General features: G+C 48.1%; 1 protein-coding gene across 2 annotated transcripts in view; it reads right to left on the bottom strand.

Moving 5' to 3' along the window:
* Positions 1 to 23,451, bottom strand: part of LOC144934731 (glutamate receptor-interacting protein 1-like) — a 272,140-nt gene that overhangs the window by 223,837 nt on the left and 24,852 nt on the right. For both annotated transcript variants that reach the window (XM_078860808.1, XM_078860807.1), the window contains exon 2: positions 10,765 to 10,857. In XM_078860808.1, coding sequence (XP_078716934.1) covers positions 10,765 to 10,857 — 93 coding nt within the window. The remainder of the gene's footprint in view (positions 1 to 10,764; positions 10,858 to 23,451) is intronic.

The raw sequence follows: 23,451 nt of genomic DNA on the forward strand, positions 1-23,451 counted from the left end.
ATGTTAGCGATTTACGTACTCAGCGCTTTCACTCTCTAAATTACGGCTTGAATGAGGGGGGAGGGGTATGACTACACTCACAAAATTAATATCTTACTAAGAATTTTATATAACAAAAGTTATATACATAACTGTTACGCTTTGTGTAATTCAACAAAACAAACAAAACACACGTGGGTCGCTGTTGTTTGTAAACAAACAACAGGAAATTTGGCACTTACAAAAAAATATGGCGCGGAAGGGGAAATCGGCTGCGGCCGTGTTTGATCGCCACCCGAGGTTGTGTTCGTGACCAGATTAAAAAATGTTGTGAATTTTTTGGTCGGAACCCGATTTGGTCGTGGTCAGAAGCGTTCGTGACCAGAGGTTCTACTGTATACAGCAACGAGCTTACCGTAAAGACTTAAGGGCCACAAGTCAAAGCGTCTGCTCGCTCGGACAACCTTTGGGTGGAGCTGATGTCAACTGGTGGGCCTGAGATCAACTACGCCAGAGACGCGTGTGTGTGTGATGATACGAGTAACAGACGAGACAGCAGAATATTGTCACATCCGTCAGCGGTTCTTATTCGTGTAAAAACAATTCTGCTGGATGTTCACACGTCTGTAGACTGAACTTATATTTTGCACTCCCGCAAGGCCGTGCGACTGATGGGTTGTAGGTATTATGTTGAACTACTTTCGCACCGTACGTAGCCAACCGTGCTAATCGAAGGTGCAGGTTGTGTAAGAAATATATTTTTTACGCGGATATGGACATGAGAAAAAGACAGTCTGCTTACTTATTTTATTTATATTCTGCACAATGAAGCTCATGATTATTTTGATAATTTGCATGAAAAGTAAAAGTATAGCCATCTGCTAAAAGTGTCCAGATGTCTGGAAATGGCCATTTCTGATCATGGCATGAACAAGAACCAAGGTCGACTTTTCAAAAAGCTGTACTTCTTTTTTTGTTGATCACATACGAAATGTTGGATGAAGTGGACTCTGACTAAGACATCAACCTCCAATCCTGTGACGGCGAGTTTGGAACTCTGCTCAGCACCACCACAGTCGGATGAAGCATACACGCCGCTGTACGAATGCACATGCTTGTACTTGCACCTTTATATTGCACGTGCGTATAAACCAAACCATTTCACAGTACATTAGTTGGCTTTGGCGAGGGAGTTGGCATCTCTCAAGTCACATCTCAAGTGTGCAGGCATGGCCTCCGGTGTGTGCTGTATTTAGCATCCCATTTGTTTCTTTCTTCACGGCTTAATGTTAAATGCGAGCAGTCACGCGGCACCGCCGATCGGTCCATCTTTGCACGGCCGTAAAACAGTGCCTAAGTGGATCCCAGTTACTTGATGGGAATTTTTTTTTTCAGAGTTCTAAAGTGCAAGGCTCGCACGAGCAATTTCGTGGATGGGAGGCATGTGACAGTGGCGGCCCGCCTTGTCAACCTGAAACCTGCAAATATCCACTGGGCATGCTGTGAACACCAGATCTTACGCCAGACAGCTGCCATGGTGACCGGTGCGGCAACGTCACCTGGACACACGTCTACCGCTGTGGTACCCGCCTCTGGACCCCCCCCGAGTCCCCAACCAGCCACACAAGCCAGGCACGAGTCCAAGTGTCGAGAATCGGGGATGGGGGTTCATCTCCATCGGTGGCCCCCCGAGTCCGTGCCGTTAAATTTAACCACCCTCTGTTAGAGCCCAATGATGCTTGCCAAAGTGGTGCAATTTCTTTAGAACTATATTTTGTGTTTAGTTTGTTGTCCTTCCCCCGCACCTCCAATGAGCACGGTTGACTATGTATGGTGCGAAAGAAGTTCAACATACATACGGTTAGCACGCACACTATAGACTTGCAATGCAGAGGTCGCCGGTTGAGTTAGATCCCTCAGGGCAGCAGGTGACATAATGCTGCAAGTTCCTGAAATCACCCCACCTCCAGCCTCTGCCCACCCAGCAGTATTTACCACGGGTATTTGATCGGCTGGTCATACGGTGGGGTTCTGTGGGTAACACCCGCCTCTTCCATAAGATCTGGCCAATGTGGATAAGTCGGCCAAAATACACTGCAGAGGGACTCTCAAGAGCTCCCTCCGGAAGAGGCCCTCTTTCCAGCACTGACGAGAGCAGGGAAAGGGCTGCACCTTTATCTGCTTGCATGAAAGAACCCAGTCTATCCCTGGGGACCGCACAGCGTTCTCCCCACAGAGTGGCATGAAAATCTGCACCTTGGCTGAGAGACGTTCATCGCGGCCGGTGTCGGCGCTCGCCTTATGCGGGCGACTGTTCCGCAGAATACAACTGCGGGCGGGCATTGCCGCACAGTGACGGATAATAGCGTCGGCCGCTGCACGGGGCACAGGTCCTTGGGCAAACAAGTCCGCTTACTGGACATCTGTGAAAAAGATATTTGTAGCTGATCGGATTCCTCCAGCATAAATAAATATTCTGATTTTTATTCTGATATTCACACGACTTCATGTGCGTGCGTAAAAAAAAGTATTGATGTCAGCCAAAAGTGGCCGAGAGTAGCCTGAGTGGACCTTGGACATTGGGAATGCCTGCGTAGGGAGTTACAAATGACCGCGTGCGCCTTGTGTTGATGATAGTACGCCACTCGCTCCGCTGCTGCTCCTGACTACCTATCCCGCCGCATTTCGTTGGCCCGCTGTGTATGGTCCGCTGTGTATGGTCCGCTGTGTTACGTTGGCCCACTGCGTACGGCCCGCTGCGTACGGTACGTCGTCGACCCCCCCACTTGCTCGTTAAGCAGTGCGGTGCCCAGAACGCTGAACGCAGCAAATGGCCAATGTCGTTGAGGAAAGCAGCACCGCTCGGCGGTTTAGAGAGGGGGGGTGTCATGGCTGTTTTGGTTACGGCTCAGAGCGCTGGCGCGGGGGAAACCACGGACAGAACGGGAAGGCAACCAGAACCGGTGCTACCAACAATTGGCCAAGCTGTGTGGCCGGATATTGAGATGTTTGGCCAACTCCATGAATGCAGCTCAAGCAGAGCTTGATGCTCTACATTTCCACGTGATGATAAGCCACTTCGTTGAGGTATAATTCGCGGCCAGGTCGCTTATGAAAAATAAGGTAATTGCTCAGTGGACTTTACCTGGCAAAATTTAAATATTTTGTTCATGATGTTTTTACTTTTCCTATACTTTGCACTCCTATCGTGTTTTTGTATTGTTTGTTTGTTGTAGCCTTTTTGACCCGCCCTAACGGGAAACCTGTAAAAATAGCATCATATCACAACAGATTCCTCCAGTATAAATATCCCAATTCTGATCATAAAATGGTATGTCAATGCAGTTTTTTTTTCATATTCAATTATCAATGTAAACTTGAATAGATATCGATTTTCGTTTTTTTAGTGCATACCAGTTCCACTGATATCTGCAATCTGATTTACAGAGTCCTGATCGCAACAGCCGATGAGGTCGCTGCGCTCTTATATTTTATCTGTAAACTAAGTGCCTTCCCGTGGCTACGCCATTCTTCACACTGGCTTTCCGAGTCTCCGGCATTAGCGAATAAATGCAAAGAAATCCCAAAGGTGCCTTAGTCTGGCTGCGAGAGCCTTGGGCATCAACACTGAACCTTTAACAATCATACAGATTCCTTCATCTGGCTCTCTTAAGCCATGGCGCATTAAGATTCAACAACAAGAATCCTAGGACAGCCTCAGTCTGGCTCTGTGCGTGTTAATGCAGCACACGGATTGGATTGTGTACAGCACATGCAGTCTGTACATACGGTGCTGTGGTACAAGCGCGTACATATAAATGTGTCGTTAAACCTGCCACCACCTGGCACAGACAATTAATAAGGGTTGTCACATAAACAAAACGTGCCAATTCGTTACTAGTACAGCACATCGGTGTGTTGGAGAGTAAATCTACAACATTTACAATTTGCTTACCATGACGTTTCGCCAGTAATTCCATCCAGCATCATCGGGCGATTTTGTTACAATCCCGCCTGGATGTAATTAGCAGCTAAAATTCATATTCAAATAGTTAATGTTGTGGATTTACTCTCCAACACACTGGTGGGCTGAGGTAGTCACTAATTGGCACTTTTTGTTGACGTGACAAACCTGACTGGCTGTGTCAGGTGGTAGGGGGGTTAACGACACATTTATAAACTTGATTTGAAGCGTTCGTGACTGCAGGAATTATTCTTTGGTTCTTTCGGTAAAGTCACGTAGAAAGAAATTAAATTAAATAATAGAATACGACGTTTCGATTGCAACACAAGCAATCGTCATCAGGTAGAACTACATTTGAGAGAGAGACAAAACACAGACATGGAGTCACACAGACAGACACACAAGCAGAGAGACAACACAGAGACACACAGAGAGAGACACACAACATACACACACAGAGACCCAATGCCTCTGTGTCGAGGCTTTAAATAGAGAGAGGGGGTGGGGCAGAGAGAGAGCTGGGTCTGCTGGGGCAGGTGCTGGAGCAGAGAAATTAGCATGTCAATGAAAGACCCAACAAGACTGGTACATTTTAGAGAGAGTTGTGTGGTAATCCACCCCGAAGCGACCGAAGGAGAGAAAGATCGAATGGACCTATGAGAGCCTGGTAAATTTTAGAGAGAGAAATAGGCCGTTTGAGAAAACAAACTTAGAAAATGTTTTGGAAATGTAATGCAATGCAACAACATTTATACTTTCGCGATTTAACCCAAACAAAGCTTCATCATGAATAATATTGGTCGCGAAAGCCTGCGTGTCAAACTGTTGTATGAGCGCTCGCTTTGCCTGTCTGGAGCAGACTGTTTTGCTTGAACTTATAATCCGCAGTGATTTAAGAAAATATTATGAGTCAGGTGCAATTGCACAGGCTCTCCAAACAACAACGGCAGTCTCCGATGGGGTCTTTGCACAACAAAGTGACATATCAGACTCTGATTACGCTTGTAGATAACGTATTGACATGACTCTCTCGTGGGGTCTTTACAGAACAAACTGGTGGTGTGGCTCAGGGAGCTAATCGAGCACTTGAAGCATTCACCCAGCACCAATAATACAAGAATGTAGAGTTCGAATCCAGATAGCTCCGTGATGATTTTTTCTCGATTCCCAAGTGTGGCGAGTTAATGGTCTCTGGCAGGGCGCCAATGAATGTACAAAATCAGAATCGGGATCTATTTGATTGCTCACTTAGTTCATCTTATTTTGGCTTGTGCGGGACATCTGCTCAATCTCCATGTAATAATTATAATCACCTCTGTAGAAGGGCGTGTGCAAAGCAGCACCACTTTATAAAAACACACAATCAGTTCTTGCAACGTGACATTATCTCTTAACGCGATGCTCCGCATCATTATCACCATCATCAATCCACTGCTGGATGAAGGTCTCTCTAATCTTGCAGTGCAATCATCCATCCAGCACCTTCACATGAACCGATCCCATCGCTCCATCTTCTCAGTGGACGCCCTCTCAAGACGTGTTTCATTCCTTGGATGCCACTCTGCTGCATGTACTTGTGTATATATGTTGAACTTCGTTTGCACCATACGTAGCGAACCATGCTAATCGGAGGTGCAGGGGAGGACAATAAACTGAACACAAAAGGCAGTTCTAAAGAAATTAGTTTTCAATCTGAATGATTTCAAAGTGCATATCTCCAGCGACTCTCGAATATTGGAAAGAAGAGTATTGCAGATTGGCCGCGGAAGCGCATCTGAAAGCGTGCAATGCGGTGACCGTCTTTGATCGATGGCCAGCCAAAAGCCAATGCGAGAATGAGCGGAGTTTGCGTGGTTTATGCTCCATGGCGAGATCAGGCTCTACCATCGAATGCTGAAATCACTGCCAATTGCAACTTTGAGCAGGGGACACGGTCATTATGACCAGCAGCATTTATTATAATATACACAATTTGAGAGGCATTGGCTAAACCGTGTTTGTTCGATGGCCAGCTCACCATGCCCTTCTCGCCAGGAAGTGTCCTGCCCCAGCTCACTCACTTTTCTTCACATTTTGGGCGGCGTCGTTAACCTCCGTGTGTTCTCTAAACCTAAGTGTTCATCTTAACGGATGCCCTGCGATAACAACGGATATATCAGTCTCATGCCATGATGCAAAACAGCACAATTATAATATACTCTCGACCCCCCCCCCCCACTTTTACTTTCTCATACACAGCGCCCTCCCTCCACCCTATGTTACAAACAAAAACGAAATGTTCTATCGGTGCGATTTCCCCATGTAAATGAGACAATAGATCCCCCTCCATCAACCTGTACTCGTCGGGGTATATGTGGCCTGGTGGATATTCGCACGCGGTTGTTTTTGTTGCCCAGCGTTCTTCAGAGGGCTTTTGTTTTTGTATGCAGCCAAAAATCTAATTTAAAAAAATATACACTCTGGAGGGAAATAAAATTCACCGTCAACGACCTCTCTCTGCCTCTCGCGAGGTCTTTAGACAGCAGACTGAGAGACCAGCCTCTGTTGGTTGCATTTAAGACAACCCACGTGCAGACGAGCACAGCATCTTCTTAGCAACATTTAAAGAAAAAAAAACTCCTCAAACAAATTAATCGCCTCAATCTTGTCAATGTTTAAGCTGCCTTCCGAGTACCAGCGAGATAGATGCGAGTAATAGATGCTACTCCTTACGTTTGGAGGGAGCAGACGCGAGTCCCCAGTGTGGGACTCGCATTGGCCGTCGTAAATAACGCCGTCACTTAGCCAATACCCCTCCTCTCAGCACTCGCCAAACTTAGCTTACCTTGGCTTTCAAAAATATATCTTTGGCACATTTTTCGTGGAAAACTACGACGAGGCCGTTTTTGGGAAGTTGGACCAATTACTGAATTGTGAATTCGTTAAAATTACATTAAAAAAACGCCTTTCATTTGTTTATTTTTGTTTATTTGCCAGAGATTATTTTTAGCAAAACTTTCTTTAACGTTAGATGGGAGTCGCACAGATTAAAGTAATTGTAAAAGGAAGTTATCGGCTTAATTACTCGATGTCCTGAGGCCAGCAGCTGGATTCACAACTCAACAATCAACTTTTTGTTGATACTAAATTAATATCCGTAATAAACGAAGGAAGTTTAATAATAACCTACGTTTTCTGTTTGACTTCAATTCAATGTCTTGTCTTAAGAAAATGCAAACCGTAAGCTCGTGTTATCCGAGGGTAATTATAATTTCACAACCACCACCACTGCACAAGCAACAATGCCAGAATATTCATGCAGCTCATTCACAGGTTCTACATTTAAAACGAATTTCTTTAGAACTGCACTAGGGGTCGGCACGGTTTGAACCGACTCAAACTGGTTTCAAATTGAGCAAACCAAACCAAACCAGCGACGACTGAACCAAACCAAACCAAAACCAAACCAAACTAAGCTAAACCAAACCTCTTGAGTTGGCTTGAACCGAAAAGATGCGCGGCAAACAATATTCGCATTCAATACAAATATCAAGTGTATTAATCGCTAATTTCTACGCAGGCTTTCTTCATATTGAGATTCACTAGCAAGTACTGGACGACGATGTCGTCCACAGCCATCTCCTCAAGCTTGGCACGCCCAATGTCCTTGAACGCAGTGTGGTAGTTCAATGGCAGTGAAACCCCAACACTAGGCAACATCCGCGCCCACGAGCGCACACACATCTCGGCCTTGAACGTGCACTTGTGCAGGTTTGGTCGGTCGAGAAAGGAGCGCTTGGCGGCCGAGTTTGCTCTCTCGGAGGGCACGGACGACGCCGGGATAGGCAAATAGTCGAGGGCCACGCGTCGTAGGCGCGGGTACTTGCCGCCGTACAGCTTCCACCACTCGACGACGTCCATGCTCAGGTCCTGAGTCGGCTCAAGCAGGAAGCGGTCGACCTCGGAGGCGGCGTCGTCGTGAGCGTTGGGCGCGTAGACCATGTCAAAGAGGATGTTAATGCCGCCACGCGGCGCCGCCTTCGGCGCCGCGTCCGTCGTCAACGCTGGGTAGCGCTGGTTGAGAATGTCCGTCATCATGTCCTTGATATTGCTGTACTCGGTGCTCGAGGCCGCGGGCTTGGGGTGGCGCAGGTCGAGAAAGTGGGCGACGCGGCTTGGTTCGGACGAGAGAAGGTCGCTGTACTTGACCATGTAGTCGGAGATGGTCACGGCGGCCGAGCTCACGACCACATGAGGACTCGGGCGGTGGGTCATGCAGTGGCTCAAGAGAGCCTCCTGCGCCGTGATGGCGTTCGAGATGGTGCAGTACTCCTCGGCGCCCATGGCATCGGAGATGGCCGCCGGCTTCTCCAAGAACTGGCAGAGCAGCGCCGCCTGCTCCCACTGCTCGTCCGACAAGCCGGCCTGGCTCCGCGACCAGCCGGGCTCAAGGCAGATGGCGTCGATCACTTGGCGCTGCCTTAGCGACGCCGTGAGCATCACGTACGTGCTACCCCAACGTGTGACCACGTCGAGGCAAGGCGGCTGCAGCGGGCACTTGAGGTAGTGCCGCGCGAGCGACGTGTAGGCCGCCCTCTTCGTCTTGCTCTTGCGGATAGCGCCGAGTGTCGTGCGGAGGCTGCGCAGCAGTGTCTCGAACGCGCCGAATGAGGCCTTGACGCCGAGGTTGACGCAGTGTGCGATGCACCGCAAGCAGCACGTCGAGCGCAGGTTGCTCCCCTCGAGGAGCGTGAGGGACTTGGCGGATGCGACGGCGTCAGAACCGCTGTCGGTGACGACGGCGAGCAGGCGCGGCCACACGCCAAAGTCGTCGAGCAGCTCGTGCAGGCGCTGCGCCATGCGCTTGCCCACGCCTTCGCCCGGGGCCACCCAAAAGAAGTCAATGATGCAGTTGCACATGGAGAACGACGCCGGGTCCATCCAGTGGAGGGTGACCGAGAAGAAGCCGGTCATGGCGTCGTTTGTCCAACCGTCGTAGGTCAAGGAGACGCAAGAGCCAAAAGTAGTAAAGTACTGTAGCACGAGTAGCTTGAGGACGACATACATCTCGAGCATGCGGCGCTTGACCGTGCGCTCAGACTTGGGCTCGTAACCCGGGGCAGCTCGTTGAAGAAGAGTCGTAAAGGGATCCGATGTTACGTGTTTATGGCCTAGACCACTCGTCGCGATGTACTCGGCGACAAAGCTGTCCATGGCCTTGCTCGCGTGCGCTGACATGGGCGTGGCCATCTTGGACTGCACGAGCAAACCCTTCCCCGTCGGCGGCGACGTGACGACCGTGGGCGACTCGGGGTCGACGATCCCATGGGTCTTGAGATGCTTGATACGGGTGCCCGAGGAGGTGGAGCCCGCGTACTGGAGGGTGCAGATCTTGCAGGTCCGGCTCTGCACGTCGCCCGCGGCCTGGCTCGTCTCAAAGTACTCGTCGTGCCACAGCGCTCGGGACACACGGGCCTTCTTGGGCTTGGGCTGCGTCGCGGTCTGCAGCGCTGCGGCGCCGAGGGTGCGCATGAGGCTCTGCCGCGTGTCGCCGCTCGTGGCGTCCGGGCTCTCACGTTCGCTCGCCATCGGCTCCTCGTCGCTACCGGCGTGTTTGGTCTCTTCCACGTCATTGGATGAGATACCTTGTGATGCTGGAGCCGCCGGGGATGGCGCCGTCTTGAGCCGCTCGAGCCATAGAGATGCAATTGCAAAGTGAATTCGCAGGCAAAGGCAACTACAGCATGTCCTTTCGTGTCGCCTTTACAACCAACCAAACTAGTTTGAGCCGGTTCCACCCTGTCCGAGCCAAACCGAGTCGGTTTTCGTAGCCCCAAACCAAACCAAACCAGTTCAAACAGAGCCAAACCAAACCGATTTGGTTCGGTTCAAACCGCGGTTTGGTGGTTTGAGCCAAACCGTGCCGACCCCTAAACTGCACTCATCCTCGCAGTGGCTTTTGGCGAGCAATCGTACAAAGACGGTCACTGTATCGCACGCGTTCAGATGCGCTTCCGCGACCATCTACAATGCTCTTCCTTCCGATATTAGAGAACCAATGGAGCTATGCACTTAATCATCCAGATTTAAAACTCATTTGTTTAGAGCTGCCTTTCGTGTTTAGTTCGTTGTCCTTCCCCCGCACCTCAGATCAGCACAGTCAGCAGCGTACGGCGTGAAATAAACTTTCAACACACCGGACTTAAAATACATTTCGGCGCCTGAACAACTGCAGCCCAGGCAGCGAGAGCGATGACTTAGTCACTTTTTTGTGGACGCACTCCCACGCTGCGCGCCGCAAAGATATCCGTGACGCGGCGGCGGTCGCGAGCGCCTCGTGGGCTGCCCCCTGTGGAGGCTCCCCCCACGTGGTGCCCGATCCGGCGCGCCGTGCGTGCATCGTGCAGCATGTGGTAGTGTGCACGTAGCCTGGCACAAGTGCCGTGGTGGCGTCACCGCCACTTAGTGGCGAATGGCGGTTGTTGTTGTCGTTGTTGATAGTAGTGTAGCGGTTAGCGTGCTGCCCTACGAACCTGGGGGACCCGAGTTTGATTCCCGTTCACGGCCAACACCAGTGATGAATATCTGAACTGGTACTGGGCCTCCCCTAGTTCGACTCAGCCTCAAATGAGTACCTGGTGCGGTGTGTAAATATTGCCACTGGGGAGAAAAAGGCGGCCGGGTGCGGTGCTGGCCACCCACCCCCTCGTGTGCCGTGCCGGCCTTCATAGATGCTGCTCGCTAACATCACTTGCCCCAACACTCTGTCCAGGCTATACGTGCGTTGGTGTACGTCCGTGTGTGCGCGTGTGTGTGCGTCTCCATGTGGAGGAGGCACCCACCCGGGATGCCCTGCCGGTGAGACGGCGGCGACGTGTCCCCCGTGACGGCTGGGGGCTGGCTCTGCGCTCCGCCGCGCGCGTAGCTGGCTTCATCTGCGAACAAAGCAGCCGGAGCCGTGAGCACAGCGTCAACAACTGGCGGCCGTAGTGGCCAAGGGCGGGGGGTGGGGCGAAATAAAATCACGCGATGCGTGAGTTCTGTAACGCTTTCCTGTCGTGCGTTTGTCATCGGAAGTATTTAATCGTACTCTTCCGTATGATTGATATCCATGCAGAGCAACAACTAAAATTTCAGTTGAACACGAAGTCGGCTTTCGTGACCAATATCATCCATTAAGCAGGTTTTTGGGTTAGATCGCGTAAATATAAAAGTGTCGTTAAACCCGCCACCGCCCGACACAGTTAATTAGTAAGGTTAGTCATATAAATAAAACATGACAATTTGTTAGTAGTTCAGCACACCGGTGTGTTGGAGAGTAAAGCCACAACATTTACAATTCGAGTACGACGTTTCGCCAGAAATTGCAATGAGCATCATCAGGCGACAGCCAGAGTTATGGAGAAATCCTCCTCTTCTTTCGGTACGGCTGATGTAGATACAGAGCAACAAACTACGATTTCACATTGAGGTGGTCAAGCCAGACAACCGCGTCAGGAGCGAGCGGAGTGAATCATCGCTGTGGTGTCTCCTTCGTATTTGTGGATCGGGGCATTGCATCGTTATATGTTGTACGGTCTGTTCTGGGATAACCGCAATCGCACACCACTGGAGAGTTTTCAATTTTCCATTTGTGCATCAGGTATTTGCATCTGCTATGGTTGGTGCAGTAGACGTGGTTTAGGGTGGACCGTGAGCTTCGTGGAAGATCAAAACCAGGGATCTTCTGCATTGGGTCTTCAACAAGCGGTGTTTGTTTGTGTATTTACTTGTCGATGATAACGGCGCCGCCCGTGGCGGACGCGTGGGAAGTGGCGTGTCTACGGGTCGTGACGGCCTATGGCGGCTTCAGAAGAGTCTCTGCCGGGAAGGGCACGGGGGGCAATGCTTTCATCAAAGTGGCCGGTTTCCTCCGGTGGCGAGTTCCTCCATTAAACTGAAGCTATTGCGTCATCTCCATTCCAGCGACATCTTGCCGTATGTTCACATATGCGGATGATATCGCTCTTGCAACCCAAGCACGGAATATGGAGGACACTGATGCAGTCCTCGAAAAAGATCTGAAGACTCTGGAAGAATACTTCAAGAATTGGAACCTTAAGCCAAACCCACCGAAGAGCGCCGTCTCCGCCTTCCATCTGAACAACAGACAAACTTCGAAAACGTTGAACGTCAACTTCTGCAGGGCAAATCTAAGGCGTAATGAACACCCTCGGTATCTAGGAGTTACCCTGGATTGGACGCTTAACTAGCATCACCACCTCTAACAAGCTGAAGATAAAACGAAAGCACGAGTGAATATTATTCAGAAACATGCAGGAACAACCTGGGGAAGCAATGCCAGCACGTTGAAGATATCGACGCAGGCCCTAGTTCACTCCACTGCGGAGTACTGTGCCCCGGTGTGGGGTGCAAGCCCTCACACGAACCTTGTCGATGCCGAAATTAACAACGCGCTTCATATCATCAGCGGTTACCTAAAGTTTACTCTGCTCCCGTGGCTTCCGGTGCTGGTAAATATCGCTCCGGCCAACATCTCACGCGATGATGCGACGACACGGGAATACAACAACAAGACAATGAAAAACTTCACTTTGCCGCTCCATCAAGATCTAAAGGAACCCCCACGCTGCCCAAGGCTAGAATCCAGGAGACCGTTTTGGATACGCGCCTCCGCTCTAGCAGCCGAAAGTAAAGACACCGCCACTCGGTGGTCTGAATGGTGGGCGGCGATGGACGTGGCAAACAAAAACATAACTCACGATCCGTCGGTGGAAGTACCGTGATTCTCTCTTCGACGAGTATATAGCGAGAGGCTAGCAGCAAAGAAGCTAGCAGAACATATAGTGAGAGGCTAGCAATAGAGAAGCTACCAGAGTGTGTCGTGATATGCTAGCAGTGGAGAGGCTAGCAGAGTGAGAGAGAGAGAGAGCAGGCTAGCAGTAGAGAGGCTAGGAGAGTGAGAGAGACAGAACAGGCTAGCAGTGGAGAGGCTAGGATAGTAAGAGAGAGAGAGCAGGCTAGCAGTAGAGAGGCTAGGATAGTGAGAGAGAGAGCAGGCTAGCAGTAGAGAGGCTAGGATAGTGAGAGAGAGAGAGAGCAGGCTAGCAGCGGAGAGGCTATGAGAGCGAGAGAGACAGAGCAGGCTAGCAGTGGAGAGGCTAGGAGAGTGAGAGAGAGAGCAGGCTAGCAGTGGAGAGGCTAGGAGAGTGAGAGAGACAGAACAGGCTAGCAGTGGAGAGGCTAGGAGAGTGAGAGAGACAGAACAGGCTAGCAGTGGAGAGGCTAGGAGAGTGAGAGAGAGCAGGCTAGCAGTAGAGAGGCTAGGAGAGTGAGAGTGAGAACAGGCTAGCAGTAGAGAGGCTAGGAGAGTGAGAGAGACAAAAGAGGCTAGCAGTAGAGAGGCTAGGAGAGTGAGAGAGACAGAACAGGCTAGCAGTGGAGAGGCTAGGAGAGTGAGAGAGACAGAACAGGCTAGCAGTGGAGAGGCTAGGAGAGTGAAAGAGAGAGAGCAGGCTAGCAGTGGATAGGCTAGGAGAGTGAGAAAGCAGGCTAGCAGTGGAGAGGCTAGGAGAGTGAGATAGACAGAACAGGCTAGCAGTGGAGAGGCTGAGAGAGCGGAGTGAGCGAAGCAGGCGAGCAGCGCAAGCGGGAGAGTTGCGACGGAGTCACGTGGTGTTGAACGCAAGGAGTTCTGTTCGATTAAAAGTGACACAGGATGAAAAAGAAGTTGTCTGCGTGAAAAAACGCCACTACATATCTAAGGGACCTTTTTAGACAATAATAATAATACTGTTAAATATATTTTTTCGGGCCAACCAGCCACTTGGTGCTGTTGCTGCATTGGCAGTTGGTTCCCAAGCACAAACAACGAAGATAAACTCAACGACGTTTCGGGAAATGGCCCTTGAAGAAGGCCCAATGCCCGAAACGTTGTCAATTATATATTTTTTTCTCTTTTAGGCATTGTTAGTGACGAATGTGTCGTCCTTTCTTAATTTAGCAAATTATCTTTTTGTATCTATCAATGACCGGCATCTTGTAAATTACAAATTAACATTAACTACCCTGAATACCTGCATTTTATAGATCACAAAATAGCATTCAAGTGGAAACTGATGTAGTTTTCCAAGCTTTCACAATACACCTTGAGAACAAAAAAATGCGTACGAAACCGTAAAGAGGAAACCACTACACTGAGATTACAACATACAAATTAGAAGAAGAGTCTGGCAAAGGCAAAGATCCCCCACATAGCTAGTAGCAGACTGTTGGGGCAAGTGCTGTTAGCGAGCACCTATGAAGGTCGTAAAGGGCACACGAGGGGGTGGGTGGCCAGCACCACGCCTGGCCATCTTTGTCTCCCTAGTGGCGATGTTTACACATTGCACCAGGTACTCATTTGAGGCAGGCTCGACCTCGGAGAAGCCCAGGACCAGTTCAAAAATTGTCACCGTTGTTGGCCAAAAGCGGGAAACGAACTTGGGTCGCCGGGTTCGTAGCGCAGCGTATCACTAACAACTATGCTATCGCTCCCCATAGACAAAAGTCTGGCAAAGAGACACACCCCCCACACCTACGAAGTTCAGAGCAAAAACGAGAAGATACTTAAAAAAAATTTTATCGCAGGGAGACAACGACAAACGCGTAAATGGTTAGAGTATGACATCGTTTCTGATGGCCGACATTTATAATGACAATTTAAAAAGATTTACGTGAGGACACGCGATTGGAGAACCACAAAAACAGAAATTTGAAAAAGTTTGGCTTCAAGATGACAGTGAGCAGAAAGAAAAGTTATGCGCTGCCAGCAAGTTTTCAAAACAAAAGAAAATACTGTCTTCGTTTGAAAGAGACAAATGGAACGTACAGCAGAACATATAAACCCCTGTAAATTACGCAAAATCGGAGCGATAATTCAAATTGTGAAATGAAGGTACAAATGAGTGCACGATACAGAGAGCTTTTGGGAAGAAAACAATATAATTTGATAAACGCGCCAAAGTGCACGAGGAAAACATTTCAATCGGTGCATTTTTTTTTTACAAAGGAAAACTTCCAGATACAAAAAAACCTGGGGGAAGACGAAAAATTAAGCTGGATGCAACTGGGAGTATTTGATGCAAATTTCTTGATGAATATCTTAGACAAAGCTAAATGGAGGGCTATAACCGCCAACCATTTTCGAGATAGGAACACGGCTCACACAGAGAGAGACAGCGAGCGTATTACTTGCCGTGACGTACGGAGCATCAGCCTGGACATTGACACAAAGAAAATTTAAACAAAAGCTGAAAATTATGTAAAAAAAGCACGGAGAGATGGGTGATTGGAATTAAAATGAGAAACACATGAATCCGGGAACAACTATAAAGGAGAGATGTCACGTTGATTTTTTTTTTTCTAAATTGAAAACTAATTTCTTTAGAACTGCTTTTTGTGTTGTTTGTTGTCCCTCCCCGCACCTCCGATTAGCACGGTCGGCTACATACGTATGTACGGTGCGAGAGAAGTTCAAGAGGCAGTACGTACATGATATTGCTGTACGATATATGGTTCAACGTATGTTGGCTGTTGAGTAGAGTGGGCCTGGGGCAGCACACATCGCCACAAGGGACGATGTCCAACTGATTATATTTTTAATTGGGTGCAGTTGTGAACAACAGCCATATCAACATGAGTACATCTAATCGGCATGATCATTGGGTTCACTGCAGCTCAAAGTCCCTACAAGGCGTGCGGTGACGTGAGGAGATGTCCCATGTGGAGCTCGGGGCATTTGAAGGCCTGATGACCAGAATCGGTGATCTCGCCGACGATGTGTTAATCATGGAGGCAGCTCCATGTCGGGACAGCGGAGTGAAGTGGAGCTTCTGTCCAGGCAGCAATGTTCTGGGGGGCAAGGGCGTGGCTTGGCAGGATGGGACTGGTGTCAGAATGGCAGCCAAAAGAGGTGACTCGGCCGAGAGTAAAACCCAACGGACAAGATGGCACCGGCCCGCGTGCAAGGGGAGGTGGATTGCAGCATCGCTGAAACCAAATGGGCAGGAATTTACGTGCTTGTGCAATGTGTACTTCTATACACTGTGAACGTCTATTGATATCTTTCGTGACTTGTTCACCTCTTCCCTACCCAGCACTCATTTCGCCTTTTGTATGGCAAGTCGTTGTTTAACGCGGTGGGTGCGTTCCTGAAAAAATGCCGCGTGAAGCGAAAAATGCGTTTAGCGAAAACAATTTCCCTATAAATAATGTAACGATAAAGTTTGGAGAGATACGATGTACTACGCACATGGTGATATGGCGATGGCGGGACTAATGACTGAGCGTACGCCGCCGCGTTACTGCATCACTCCACGTATTGTATCACTCCGCTCAGCCGCGCAAAAACACGCGTTATAACGGGCACGTTCTGTGGTATAAGGGTGCGTGTTCTGCGTTATAACGATGTGGCGTTCCACGTTATAACGATGCGTGCTCCACGTTATAACCGTGCACGTTCTACGTGAAAACGGTGCACGTTCTGGGTTATAATGGGCATGTACTGTGTTGTGTAAAAAGTGTTCCCTAATGGAACAACGTGATCGCAAAAAAGCGTTCTTTGAACACGCATGAATTGAGGATTTGCCGTATTGTTTGTTGATGTAACTCGCCAACCCGCCCCAACTGGACATCTGTAAAAAATAACTTCATAACTCATCCGATTCCTCCAGGGTAAATAAAGATTATAATTCTGACCGACGATGAGGGATGGTGATGACAATGGCTAATGATGATGATATAACGTATTGCATGCGTGTCTGGTGATATCAAGCTGGTATCACTCTCACTGTAATGAGGTCACAAAATATTAAATGACTGCCATTTTTCAGGTGAAAAAGAAACCCATGCTGAAATTAATCATTAATAGGAACGTATCTATTATTAATCGTGGTCAATACATCCCTGTTCATCATGAAGACTTCAGGTTTTAGATTTAAAAAAAGCAGCTCGAGCACTTTTATAATAACATCTGGCAAACCGAATAACATTTTGAGTGAAATATAAGTGTATTTGCACATTGTTTTCCTGTATAGACCTTGACAGCAAGGCGCAGGCCTGCAATAGTTCACTCACGTCTCTGCAAGGATAAAGGGCCTCCACTGAGGGAGTTCTGAAAATCCCCACGAGACGGTATTTGGCCTACTCCTCCACGCTCGCCAGATATCTTGGAAGACGTGGGAGTACCCACACTTTACCCCACCACATGTGACCTGCCGCACGACTATGGTGTATGCACGTATCCTGCTGGGTGGACAGAGGGACGGGGATTGAAGGAACTTGCCTCCACTGTTTCAACTGCAATGCCGGGAGATCGAACCGGTGACCTATGGATTGCAAGACCAGTGCGCTCAACCCAGCTTTCCTAGGCAACATGTAGTAACAACTGCAGCGTTGTATAACAATAAGTGTAATTGAGACATGTTCTGCCCTTTTCACAATCCACTGCTGGATGAGTGCCTCCCGTACCGTGCACCTTGTGCGGGTTGTGTGACCACACTTACTCTCGCTCGTCAGTGCGGGTTAGGTAAAATAAACTAGTTACACTCATATTCTTTGGGTCTTTCGGTAAAGCCATGTAGATAGAAAAAAATAATAATAACAAAAGTTACACTCGTAACTTTAAACTATTAAACTAAACTATGTTTATTTTGCCAGTTAATGCCCCCTGAACTATACAGCTCTTTTTCAGAAACGACCTGGCCACAAATGAACCTCATGGCGGTACCCCGGTGTACCATAGTACCCCGGCTCTCGCACAATATCCGCGATGCAGTAATTTTTAGTCTGTTGGTGGTCGGCGATGCGGCAATCGACTCATCTCGACGAGCTGTACACAATGCACCACTACGGTGCGTACGAGCGTTCAGGGTTTCAGCGCAATCGTCCTCGCTGCGTTTCGAAATTGCGGAGTGGCACCGATTTCGGATTGATGGTTACCCCAGTCGTGGAATTAAGTACATCCCTGGAAAAAATTGCGTCCCAGAAATAAAATATTTAATTGTCTCGGCCATTTTGTATTATATGGTACCCCAGGGTACCACCATGATGATCAAATGATATCTCAACAAACTGGCTTATCCTGTGGAAATTGATAGCAGCCAAATACTCTAAACGCATGATTCTAAATGTGGAAGACCCGGAGAAAAATCCACACAACCACGGGGAGAACACATACAAACTCCAAATTAACAACGGGCGTCAGTGTCGGAATCGAACCAACGACCTCCTGCATATCAGGCGAGGGAATTAACATCTCGGCACCGCGGCAAGTAAAGGCACAGACCACAGACTTGGGAGCGCAGAGGTGATGTACAACAATTCGTTTTGCTGCACTAGCCCTCTGCTGCTCACCACATGAGCCCGCAGCTGCCTACAGGAGTCTGTGCTGCGTGGCGGTCGCCCAGCTTCAGCCCGGCTTGGCATTTCCACATCTACTGGAACGTAGTGCATTCTGGATGATCTGGTCACAGGCGATAGCGTAGCAGCAGTTCAACTCCGTATCTCCTGCACTGTGGGTGGCTGCGTGGATTCATAATAAAGGCTTTTGGGTTAGATCGCGGAAGTATGAATGTGTCGTAACCCTCTACCACCCGATACAGCCAATTAGTAATGTATTTGTCGCGTAAACAAAACGCCAATTAGTTACTACTTCAGCCCACCGGTGTGTTGGAGAGTAATCCACAACAAAATGCCAAATCGCCCGATGATGCTGGATGTAATTACGAGCGAAATGTACTCAAATTGAAAATGTTGTGGATTTACTTTTATTGTGGAGATAAGAAAAGAGCAGCCTCCCCAATTGATCAGCCAATAGCTGATCCCCAAGGCTACTAAACCAGAGCTACCATAGCCACAGTAGCCCTCGATTCATGAAGGGGGTTCTTTCTTGAAAAGAAAACACGCACGCAAAATGAAACTTCGTAAACCGGAATGGCTTTTCCCATTAATTTAACACACAAAAATTGAGGAATGTGTTTCGGACAGTCATTCCAACTCGACTCCTAACCTTAACAAACATACACCTAACCATTTCTCACAATACGAAAATAATAAGGAACGTAAATATGAAAACGATTTAATACTCATTCATTTAAAAACAAAACAATTAGCCTTTCCGGGGAATTCACGAAAATATCTGCTGCAAGATGGAGTTGCCGGAGAGGCATTACTACTGTTGCACTGCAGGGACACCGTGATGCTATCGCGGACGGATGACCAGGCAGCCTCCCAAGTGGATTCTCGTTCGATGATCTCACGGTGCGTGCCGTGGTGGTATATGAATAACGCGGGCATTTGATTTTCATAATAAACTTTTTGGGTGAGATCGCGTTATTTATAAATGTGTCGTAACCCTCCACCGCCCGATACGGCCAATCAGTAAAAAAGTGTCACGTTGACAAAAGTCAAATAGTTCACTACTTTAGCCCACCGGTGTGTTGAAGAGTGAATCCACAACATTTAAGATTTTTGAGTACGACGTTTCTGATATTTGATTTTGTTAATCGAACAGTGTCCGTAATGTGTCAATTGCGTTAATGGGAAAAATGTAAACCGAACGCTCGTAATTCGAGGGATATCTGTACTGACCCCCACCCCACCCCCGCCCCCCCACCCCCACAACTTCAAAATAGTCCCCACAGCAAGCGTGCCCCCCATTCCTGTTTGAAAGTGGAATCAACGGTTCAGTTCCCAGGTCATGACACCCGGCTGTGTGCCTGCCACTGCTGGGAGCGAGTGTTCAAGACCTGTGCTGCCGTCATTATATTTAACAACAACACCAACATTCTATTTTGAAACAGAAAATAAAACGGCCAAAAAGCGCCAGTTTTTGCTATTTCCCCTTCAAACAATGTATTGAAGTCATTCCTATAAATAAGCAAAGTATTGCAAGCATAACCAACGGCACAAGCCAATTACCGGACCAAGTTTATCTTAGAGCAAACATTACTCTCACCTCCACGCGCACGCACACACGGGTAATAACTCACATATACTCGCTATAAAAATGCAATGTAATGGAACGTTACATTTGTCAACATTTATGTTCTTGCAGCATTACGTTCTCTCCTTTCATATTTTGCCATTTTCTTTTTTTGTTACCGTGAGAGACAGCCTCATTGACCTCCGAGTCGTCGTGTAGTAGGATGGGCATTATTTTACGTATGTCTTTTTGTATTTTGTGCGAAGAAGAACATTTAAAACCTCACGCCACACAGGGGCAGCTGCCGTCCGGGGGCGGCGGGTGTCTCCGTGACTGAGAAGCAGGAGGACGTTGCGATGGTTGAGACGAGATACGATCCGAGGCGCTTTTGGTTGTTCAGGCAACCAAGAGCCCTATAAATAGCCATTCCTCATCCTCACTCCTTCGTCGTCCGGCTAATGTTGATGTAGAGCAACAACTATGATTTTTAATTGAGGTGCTTTGAGCCAGATAATTACGTGAGGAGTAGCGGACTGCATAGCTGCGATGGGTCCTCCTCCTCGTCTGTGAAGCGGGCAATAAGCCTCACTGCATATACAGAGCGATGTCTTAGACACATGATCTCACGGTGACCCACCAACCCTGCTCTCACTCACTAGATTACAGGCGTGTGCGTCGTGACATCGGTCACGGCATTCTCGTGACTACCGCTGTTCTCTGCTTTGCTCCTTTGTGCAATAAACGAGTGAAAAAAAGGAAACACCAAAGATTGTCACTGATATTTTTGTTTCATCGCAACAACAACAAAAAGGCTACATTTATAATGAACCTCGATGTATCCGAGCCTGAATTGATATGAAGGATGTTACCGATTGTGTGAAAGCAACACGATCAAACGAAGCCAGTGCACCCTAAGACAATACCATGAATCACACTTCTCAGTCAGCTTAAAACCACGACCGAAGATGGCCGGTTGGTCAGCTTTAAATTGTTAACACCCAGTAGAGTATCTGTCCTCAATCTGAACTCCAGCATTTGTACATTCAACGTCATCCATTGAGAAGTGTTATAAATAATGAACGAATGTGTTGGTGACAGATCACTTCCCTTTCCCCAACACCAATACTCACTGAAAAATCCCAGCTTCCTTGCCGTTTTGCCATCACTGGCACCTACTTCTGCGATCGTATATCATTCCAAACAACCATTCCATTATTTACCTGTCGTGTTACGATCCCAAAAGTCACGCGGAGATCTTTTTCTTGAAGAAATTATATGCCGCGATGCCCTTTTTCTGATGTCTGCTTGGCGTTCAAAAGGTCCATTCTGCTCCTATCCCGATGGATTTCATGGCTGTCTGATGGGAAATGGTGGTGGGCCCAATTGATGATAACGCATCTCAGATACAAATGCTCCCTCATTTCCCAACAACGTTTGTTCACCATACTAGAGGTTTATTTTGTGGGGGGTGGGTTAGATCGCCTGAATATAAATGTGTAATTAAACCCGCCACCATCCCGACACAGCCAATTAAGTAAGGTTTGTCACGCATACAAAGCGTGCCAATTAGTTACAATTTCAGCACACCGGTTGCATGTTGGAGAGTAAACCCACAACATTTACAATTCGAACAATGCTGGCTGTCGCCTGATAAGGCTAGTTGTAATTTCCAGTGAATCGTCGTACTCAAATTGTAAACCATGGGGGTTTACTCTCCAACACACCGGTGTGCTGAACTAGTACCTAACTGGCATGTTTTGTTTACTTGACAAACCTCACTAATTGGATGTGTGTGGTGGTGCCGGGTTTTAACGACGCATTTATTTGTACGCGATCTAAACAAAAACAAAACTTCTCATGGAGATTGGTCGCGAAAGCCTACGTGTTGAATGTACAAAACTTTACCGAACAGCCAGGGGAATAACATGAGCAATCGTGCCTAATTAAAAAGGGCAGCAACGCAACTACTTTACACGAGGTCCAATAATCAAATTTACTTACGGCAGGCCCGCCAATGAATAATCCAGCTGGGTGGAATTTCGGCAAAGGGCTCAGCTCACAATGAGAGAGTTGCAAGTTCAAACCCAGTTTGGGAAATGACTTGGTCAATCATCCCTCTGGGAATTGGATGCAGTAATGGGTTGGTTACCACTGTGCAAGAAGTCCAAATTATATTATTTTGTGCAAAATCTCGTACCAACCATAGAAATGTGTAATTTGCGACACTTGCCCAGGGATACAAATGAAGATGGCACGGCGCCCGTCGACCCTCTATGAAGTCGGGAGAAGCATGACCTTGACTGTGTAGCTGCCTCTCTGCGCCGATCTCTCTGCTTGATTCACTACAGCATCCGTGCACTGTGGGTGTGCGGCATTCTTTCATGACTCTACACAGAGGACATTAATAAACCAGCCTCGGCCTTTGTAATGTCCCGGCTTGCTCAGTGCACGCGGACGATTAATTTAGCTCCAGCGCCGTGCGATTGCTAACATCCCCGGGGCACTTGGGCCCGAGGCCTTTGAATTCTGCATCCAAGATCTGAAGCGAGAGCCAATACCTGAAGGGGCGCTCCGCTGAGCTTCATGGCTTTTCCGTTTCCTGCGGTGTAGAGAACGCGCCTGTGACCCCCCTAGCCATGGTTGATGAGAACGAGCAATTGAGGCTTTGATTATAATGCCCACTTAAAAGCCATGATGGAAAAGGGTCTCCATTGTTCACTTTGCAATACACTACTAAACGTTGGTGAACGGCTCAATGGCGATCACGCCGAATATCATCGCCTATAAATGCCACGCTTCAAACTCAGCCCTCATTGTCCTCACAGATTTGCGATGTGTGAGAAATACATATCATCTCATTGACGAGCGTGGGGGACGGGGGGTTTTCTCGGAATAAGTGGAACACTGAGATTTCGAGGCTGTGGGAGGTTGTACGCGCTCAGATCTAGGCAACGGCATTGAAGGAAAGGACGGATTGACTGAAGGCATGGTTCGTGATATACAGCACTGCACATGAGTAAAAAAAAAAAATCTGTGTAATGAATAATTGGATTGCGGTGATCTGTCCATAATTCATGCATTCATGAAGGAAATCTGGCCTTAACATTTTTCATCAGAAATTTTGCTTTTGAATTAAGGCTTTTACCATCAATTATATTTGAATGAGTGTTATTTGTAACAGTAAACAGTACAATCGTAGCTTGCAACAGTGGTGTTGAAATCTGTAACTATGGCAGGAAACCAGGGAACCCAAGAGGAAATCCATGCAGAACAGGGGGAGAACGTACAAATTCCACAATTAAAGGCGCACCAAGCTTGAAATTGAACCCAAGGCCCTTTTTTGCTGAGAGGCGTAAGTGTCCCCACTGCATCAACCTGCCGCCCAATATGAAAACGATAAATCCACTGGCACGGCACAGCGGTTCCAGAACGGAGGCTGCGAGTTCAGATCCGAGTGAGATGTCGACTTGGCTCATCATCCCTCAGTAGTTGAAAAACCACTTTGTGGGAAGTCAACAGCAGTGTGCCTATGGAAAGAGTAGCCCTCGATATAGAAATGTGGCAT

This window comes from Lampetra fluviatilis, chromosome 11 (genome assembly GCF_964198595.1).
Source record: "Lampetra fluviatilis chromosome 11, kcLamFluv1.1, whole genome shotgun sequence".
Lineage (NCBI taxonomy): Eukaryota > Metazoa > Chordata > Hyperoartia > Petromyzontiformes > Petromyzontidae > Lampetra > Lampetra fluviatilis.